Source organism: Biomphalaria glabrata, chromosome 5 (genome assembly GCF_947242115.1).
Source record: "Biomphalaria glabrata chromosome 5, xgBioGlab47.1, whole genome shotgun sequence".
NCBI lineage: Eukaryota > Metazoa > Mollusca > Gastropoda > Planorbidae > Biomphalaria > Biomphalaria glabrata.
Genome location: NC_074715.1, coordinates 7,084,871 through 7,093,491, shown reverse-complemented (window position 1 = coordinate 7,093,491; position 8,621 = coordinate 7,084,871). Strand labels below are relative to the sequence as shown.

The 8,621-nt window shown below is 31.7% G+C and overlaps 1 protein-coding gene across 1 annotated transcript; it reads left to right on the top strand.

Moving 5' to 3' along the window:
- LOC106068986 (60S ribosomal protein L7-like) lies at positions 1–7,979 on the top strand. The gene is made up of 6 exons (XM_013228533.2): positions 1–124; positions 906–1,008; positions 1,868–2,034; positions 4,419–4,556; positions 5,388–5,497; positions 7,748–7,979. Exons 1-6 carry the CDS (start codon positions 114–116, stop codon positions 7,954–7,956), a joined length of 738 nt encoding a protein of 245 aa, XP_013083987.1. The 5' UTR covers positions 1–113; the 3' UTR covers positions 7,957–7,979.
- The last annotated feature ends 642 nt before the right edge of the window (positions 7,980–8,621 follow it).

The following is an 8,621-nucleotide window of genomic DNA, read 5'->3' as shown; positions in this document are numbered from 1 at the left end:
AAAAAACAATCTTGATCAGTGAGAAGCTTCTAATATTGTTTCGTTGGTTTCTGAAATAGTTATAATTTAGTTATTTCCTCTAACACAACTTCCTTTTTCTATCCGAGTCGACAATGGCAGACAAGTGAGTTTTATATGCTTTTTCTATATCTATAAACATCCTTATTAACATTCATTTAAATAACCAAATTAAGTAATTATTATTTATGCGAATTGAGTTCTATCATAATAGTATTTTTTCTTGTAATAATTGCCACATAATAATTTTTAAATCCATTCTTAAAAAATCAAAATAAGATTTTATCAAGACTATAATCATAATGGCTATATAGATGGAAAAAAAAAGATCTAGACTAGATCTATTGTCTATTGGTCTACAAGTTTTGCTATTTAACATGTATAAGTACTGGAATCTTGATCTCAAATAATCTATAGATAAATATTTTTGTGTGTGACTGTGTACATTTATAGATCTGGATTTTGATAGATCTAAAATTCGAATTAATTTTATTAATTGTTTACAATTACTTGAATTACATGACATGACATAGAATAGAATCTACTATAATATAATAATATACTATATCTAGACTAGTAAATGATTAAATGAATGATAATGATATTCATATTGATTACTTACAACTAAGACAGAGCTAAGTTATTAAAATGCATTTATTAATTTATTTGTTGCACAACCAGTCATGCAGACCCAAAATATACTCATTCACTTCAGTGAGAAATATTGACAAAAGTCAAAAGACTTGAAAAGATATCTAATCTACAACTAGACTTACTAAGACTAGATATCTCTGGACTTCTAGTATAATGATTATCCTTTGATCCTTAACAAATTAAATTCTATTTTATAAGTACTCTAGATCTAGATTCTCTCGATCTTATTTCAGACAAGCTAAGCTGCCAAGGGTACCTGAATCACTTCTGAAAAGAAGGAAGCAGATCGCTTTGTCGAAACAAAGAGTAGCAAAGGCTGAAGCTGCCAACAAAAAAGTAATCCATACTATTTTGGCTCTAGACATTCTAGATTATAGATTATATACAGTATAATTTTTATGGATTCTGTGACAATATTAAATATAGTTCTATTAAGTATTTTTAGTTTAGATTTTAGTCCTAGAACAGAAACAATAATCAGTGTAAATGTAAACAACACTTGCTTTTACTTGTTGTAGCTCAAAGTATCAAAAACTTTTAAATTTTAATATTGTTTCTAAGCCTGAGGCTCCTAAGACAAAGACCCTAATTTAAATTGCATCTATTTTAAATTGTACGACAAGACTGCATTAATACATACTTATAAAATATTTGTAAAATGTTTTCCATGTTTTGGATGTTCCTTCAGAGTTGAAAATATTTACTTCCTTGTCCAAAAATGGGAGTGGGCAGGGTTTGAACCCGGGACCAATGACTATTGACTGTCCACACGACTAAGCAGCCATCCAATAGATAGATAATTATAGATAGATTTGAAATGGTGGTAATTAAATTAATGAAACTAATTTGGCTGGGCTCTGGAAGGGGCATGTAATTATGTGACCCTGGGTGCTGATGCAGGATCAAATAACTACACTTTGCATTTTTTTTTTTTTTTTTTTGAGAGTCGGTTACTGATAGTGAATACTAGACTGGTACCTGTCAGTGGTTTGAGTCCTCATTAAGGCTTATATTATGCATTTTTTTCATCTTCACTGAATATCCTTTGTGCTGCAATTTTGTTATGAAATATTTATAATGATAAAAATCTGTATTATCCATATATTATCATATACATTTATATTTTTCAGTGTTAATTTACACCTTTTAATGGCTTAGGCTGAGGAATTAATGTTGAACATTTTAACTTTTTCAGAAGCAAGTTGCTAAAAAGAAGGTAATTTTCAAGAGAGCTGAAAAATATGTAAAGGAGTACAGAGCAAAGGAACGAGATGAAATTCGTTTGGCTCGTTTAGCAAGACAACATGGAAACTTTTATGTACCAGCTGAACCCAAATTAGCATTTGTCATAAGAATTAGAGGGTAGGCCTTTTTTTTTTTAATTTCAAAAGCCACAAAAAGAAAAAAAAGGATTGTCAATTTTCATATTAATGAAAATGAAATCAAGTACATTTTAAGAATCATGGGGAACAATTTATCTATCATTTATAAGAGGCATCATATTTTCATAAATATTGCTACGATCCTCTCTATATAGCTATCTGCAGACATTGCACAACACGACACAACCAACTTAACACTTTTGGCTCCAAATAACGAAATTTTTCAATGTCTAAAAAATTCACAATATTGTACTTCACCTTAGTGCCATATAAATTCTATACTTTAGTACCAAGCTCTACTGGCTTCTCCTTCTTGTACCAGATCAGATTTGTGCTGGACTCACTAGGCTAAACTAAATTGTCTTGACTCACTCTTTATATTGATCCCAGAATGCCTTTTGGGATGGGCTAGTAATGCCACTTACATGTTGCTGTTTCTTTATAGATACCGTATTACCATGTCGCGTGATTTACTGATGCATGTACATATCAAAGTAGTTTCTTGAAACCTCCGTGTGGTGACTTTAGTCAGTTGATTACACATGTTGTCACTTGTCTAAATAAGGAAAAAATTAGATCTGATTGTATGACAGACCTGCCTACCGTTACGCAAAATGCGTATTCGTTACGCAAAATCTCCCAAAAATGACCGTCAGTATGCAAATACGCATTGAACCCGTCGCATTACGCTTTTCGTATCCTTTTCCCCCCCTCTCTTGACTAGCTTACGAGCGGTCACGGAGGTCACGCTAAGCCGTTTTGTTGGCCGGGGGGGGGGGGACAGAAAAGGTGGGGGAACACATTGTGTCCAGATCTATACGTTGACTGGTTCTTAAAAGCAATTAGATTTAGTCTAGAAATGAAGAACGCGAGAGTGAGGGAGTGGCGGGTTGGTACCGTCAGTTAGCTGATACACCAACGTGACTTTTTTTTTTGTAAGTTCATTAGTAGAAATTGATTATGTTGAATCCCTGATTACCGTATTCATTTGTATAGAAAAAAATATCGAAGTGCTATCGATTCAAAACACATTGAGTGACATTGTAGATATCTAGTCTAGATCTGGATTCTAGATCTAGAACACTTGTTATACATGAATAGATCTAGCTAGTCATTACGTTAGTCATGATTCTCTACATTACTCAACAATCTAGATCCAATTTAGTTGTAGTATGATTTAGATTGACTAGATCTAGATCGATAACATCTACTACCATCTAGTCTAGATCTAGACTAGATTCTTAGTCTTAGTATAGAATAGATCAAGGATGAAGGTAGGCCTACGTAAGTTTGGAGTAGACCTACGTTTGTAGCGGATCCACGGCATCGGTAACACTCTTGAGCCCAGATCTAGAGTAGATTATATTCATTATATAGACATAGATCTAGTCTAGATATCATCTCTATTGTCGTATTGATCTAGATTTAGATTGTAGATTTAAACATGACATCTAGATCTAATATTATATATATATGACAAAGTAGTGGATCTCGTAAGTGTTACGCATTCTTGTTCCAAAATACGCATTTTGACCATCAGCGTTACGCATTTGGATTTTTTTTGGTAGGCAGGTCTGGTATGAGAAAGGTGCACATTTTAGGGTGATAATAAGAGATGTAAAACAATATTTTTAGTTATCTACATTTAGATTAAAAACATATCTACAATGTCATTGCTACTTCTAGTGGTTGACCAATAATTTGTATGATAAAAGCAAGAATTAATAACAAGTAACTGATTTTTAATAGATCTTATATGGGTAATTGGTGTTGTACTATTAAAAACACAATATGGTTGATCATTATGGGATTACTTAATAGTATTTAATACATCAAAATTGCAAATAGAATAAAAAGGCCACTAATGCCTAAGATTATTTTTTTTTAATTACCTATATATATACACACATAAAAATGATTTTTCTTAATCTATTGTCAGTATTTGAACTTTGCTATATTGCAATGACTGTAGAAATGCAATTTTACTAGATTATATAGATCTAGGTTTCTGAATTGACTAGTGGCAGTTGTGACACAGATTTTATGGAGTGTATTAATTAAAAAGGATATTGTCTTCTTTAATATATATCTAGATCTAAATATAATTTTTTTTTTGCTTTTAAATAATATACATATATTAGACAAAATTGTCGATCGCTCAAGTGTTACACATTCTGGTGCCAAAATACACATTTGGACGTTTTTAGGTAGCCAGGTCTGATACTGCCTCTACTTATGGCTCATGTCAATCTTAATTAGTGTTATGACCTATTTAATTGGATATGTCTTTTACCATTTATAATGACATTAAGCATCTTCGGAACAGTTTATTATCTTCTCGTAAATATTATTGATTTTTTCCAGTATCAATGGTATCCATCCAAGACCAAGGAAAGTTTTGCAACTCTTCAGATTGCGCCAGATCAACAATGGTGTCTTTGTGAAACTTAACAAAGCAACATTAAATATGCTTAAAATTGCTGAGCCTTACGTTGCTTGGGGGTAAGTTGCCAATCGATTTATTAACTTTTAAAAGTTCTGAAAGGTAAGTTTTTGAATTAAAAGTTCTGAAAGGTAAGTTTTTGAAATTAGTCTAGAAATGTTTTAGTTTGAAATTTAAAAAAAACAACAATTACACAATTTGAAATTGACAGGCAAATATAAATATGTTCACAATAATTAGTGCTGGCTAAAGAAAATTCTTGTATGAAATATTTTGACCTGACAATTTAATTTTTCTGCTAAATTATGGTGTATGTATGTAATAATAGTTTAATGCCTGAATAACTGAGCATAATAACAGCAACAATTTTACCATTTTTTGTAGAAAAAGTAATAACTAAATTCGAACACTAGTCATGGCACATACCACTGACATCCAACTCAGAACATCACACAGTAGGGCAAACTGAGACCAAGAGAAATTATCTAGGGAATGGTAAACCTTGAAAAAAAAAATCAGACTTAATTAATCCTGCATCCCTTTAAAAAAAATCCTGCCTTTAAATGTAGTTGTCCTATATAGCATATTTATTTAAAAATTATATCAGAATATATTTAAAGCATAACCCCTAATAGAATAAGTGTTCTTATAGCCAAGTACAACTATTATTGTTTTCTCTGCCTGAAAGGCTCTGTTCTCAAATGCAAATACTAATACTGGTATATCAGAATGGCAAGGGAAGAGCACACCATTTATTTAATTTTAATTACATGTATTTTTATTAAACTAGACATGAACATTTACCAATGAAAATTAAATATTCTGATTATAGAGTTTTAGTAAACTACTAATCTTGATATTTAATATTGGCTTATATATATTACTCTTAGAACACCAAGCCTGAAGACTGTCAGAGAGCTGATTTACAAGAGAGGATATGGAAAGGTTAACCACCAGAGAATACCTTTGACTGATAATGCTATTATTGAAAAGGAACTAGGTAAATAATACATGTAGCTTGGCTTTATAATATCCACATTAACTGAGTATTGATCTTCCCACTTATTTGACTGAAATGCAATTGGAAGATAAAGACAATATGTATCAAGCAGCACATCAACATTGAAAATATCTCAAGGAATATACCTTACTATGTAGGGTATAAATTTAACCATTTCACAAGTCGTGGCAATTGCCAACTTTGGGTTGTTTCGTTTTTTGCTAGTTTTTTTTTAATCATTTTGATCTTTTACTAACTTTGACCTGAAGTGTATTTTTAAAGCGTTTATTTGCGGCATGTTGGAGTGGATATTAATTTTTTAAAAAAATATTTTTTTCTTCTGGCTACAAAAAAATGGAACATAGTTAACTAATTCTTAGGCTGTGATTAACCATTTCACCACTAAGCTGTTGTAAGAAACTATCTACCCCATCCCTAAAAAGGGATATAACTCTGTATCAGCTATTTTAAAAAAATCGATTTTTTGACTAAATTCACAGAAAAAAACTAATAAAATTTAACAAAATCCTTCTTTTTAAAATAGAAAAAATAGACCTAGGGTTAAGCATAATGTTTGAAGTCATAAATAGGCCTACAGAGCTCAAAAACATTAAAATATCACGTCATATTTAGTTGCCTTCCAATCTCCCGTTTCACTAGATCTAACATATTCAATACTGGATCTAGCATCAATTTTTTTTTTATTTTCACTACTATCGGTCTTAAATGGGTCTAAAACACTTACCCCAATCATATCCTTATTCTACAGCTTAAACATTAATATTCCCATTAAAATCTTATTCTATTAAATCCTAAACATTAGCCTAAATATGTTCCATTTTCTAGGCTAGCTAAAAAAAACCCCTAATTTTCAAAAAATCATAAAAATCCAATCTAACATGCTGCAGAGACAAAATAAGCACCTAAAAATAGCATCACTATCACTCTTCTAGGTCAGAGTTAGTAAAGGTATAAATAGTTATTTAAAAACTAGCAGTGCGTGCGTAAACGAAACAACCCAAAATCAGCGATTGCCGGCGACTCCCTGCGACTCTAGTTGTCAAAGGGTTAAATATGATTTTGATGGGATTATTAATGTTTTATCTGAAGAATAAGGAAATAAGAGTGGGTAAAATATTTAGAGCCAAATTGATGTTAAATCTAGAGGTTGGAATGAAATTAAATCTGATGTGATATTTGATTTTAAAAAATATTTTTTTTAGCTCTGTAGGTTTATTCATGACTGGACACATGATGCTAATGCCTAGGGCTCTTTTTCTCTTATTATAAAAGGATGCTTTTGTATGATTTTTAACTTTTCTGTGAATTTTAGTCAAAAAGTTGATTTTTTAAATAACTGATAGTTGTCTTTTATGTAGGGGATGGGGTAGATAGCTCCTGACAACTGCTTAAGGTTTCAATTGATTTTTTTCTTCGCTATTGCCACTATTTGTTTCAAATGGCTTACCCCAATCATTGTCACCCAGTTGCAACCTGCAGCCTATTATGTTTTCTTTCCATCCTCTGCGCCTGTCTTCAATTTACAGGGTGCACCTCTGTTACCTTTAAGATTGCCTTTGGCATGTGGAATAAGTGTTGATTAGATATAGACTATTTTAGACATCTAAGGTCTAGATCTAAGTCTAATCTAGTACTAGATCGATACTTGACTAGGCCTTGGGATCCACCTATTGCAAACAACTTGTACATCTATCTGCATGAAAGTGATTCATTAAGGAAGCCTTAATATGCAGTTATTGCTGAACATGCTCTCCCTCTAAAGCATTGCTCATCTGATTGTTATTAAGAGCTCAGCAGAGATTAAACAGCTTTCTCACAGATGTCAGATTTTTAGTAAAAATATTAAATATAATTAATTCTACATGCCAGTTTAAAAATGCAAAATTAAAATTTTTGCTAAGTTTATTGGTTACTACAGAGAAAAATGAGTTATTAATAAAATTTACTTATGCTTAACATTGGATTACCACCACCTAGAAATACATAAGCTAGAAGGAATTAGAAATGTCTAAGGTCTTTCTGCAAGTAACACTCTGTGCTAAATCCTATTGATTTAGTCCAATTTTTCATCTTGCTACATCATAAACTCATCACTATTCCATCTTATTTGCTTGCTATGCATTTTGGATGTTATTCTGTTGAGGACATTTTTGAAAGCTACTTGGAAGTACCTTTTTTTTATTATACAAATTCTTAATATTTAATTGTTACACCTGTTTGTTATCTAAGGTACAAAGGATGTTATTTGCATTGAGGATTTGATCCATGAGATCTTGACTGTTGGTCCCAACTTCAAGTACGCCTCCAACTTTCTGTGGCCCTTCAAACTGTCCAACCCATTGGGTGGATGGCGACGCAAGTACAACCACTACAATGATGGTGGAGACTATGGCTTCAGGGATTCCAATATTGATGCCCTTGTTAGCAAAATGATTTAAAGTGAGAATAAAGAACTGGAAACTGTTTCATCAAAGACTTGGTTGTTTTGTTTCACCATCTAGCTATTAGCAGTCTTTTTATCATACAATTTTTATTAGCATCTGTAAAATGAAAGATTTGAGGCCCAAAATCAAGTAAATAATATTGTTCTTTAGCAATCTTATAAGCTACATCAGGTGTAGCAAAATATGTAGTACCGGTACTGGTTTAAAATAAGCTTGTAAATTACATTCTCCTTAGGTGTGGTATACACTCCCTTATTCATAGGAACATGCCTTTGCACTACTGTATAATGATAAAATTCTCAGAATAGGTCAACAATAATGACTATAGATAAATTGCTCTATTTGTTATCATTTAAATTAATTAAAATCCCAGTATGCTTATGAAAATAATTTCATTTATAAGTTAAAAGCTGAAGATGTTGAACAGAACCTAGACCCAGGGCCAGCCTTACGCCACTGCTACCTATGCGGTCACAGTGGGCCTCGCACTAATTCGAGTTGTAAATTCTTAAATTAAACCATTATAACTTATATATAATAAAAGAGCTTCCAGTAAATATCCTGAAAAGGCAAAATATATGAAAAAGGCTCTTGAAATTATTAAAATCTGAAAAAAACATCTGAATTTAAAAAGTCAATGAATACCATCCCATCATATT

What these genes read in the sequence shown, in the direction of transcription:
- LOC106068986 (XM_013228533.2), top strand. An exon ending in CTGAAGCTGCCAACAAAAAA is followed by an intron (nt 1,009 to 1,867) that starts GTAATCCATACT and finishes TAACTTTTTCAG; the next exon opens with AAGCAAGTTGCTAAAAAGAA. An exon ending in GAGCCTTACGTTGCTTGGGG is followed by an intron (nt 4,557 to 5,387) that starts GTAAGTTGCCAA and finishes TATTACTCTTAG; the next exon opens with AACACCAAGCCTGAAGACTG.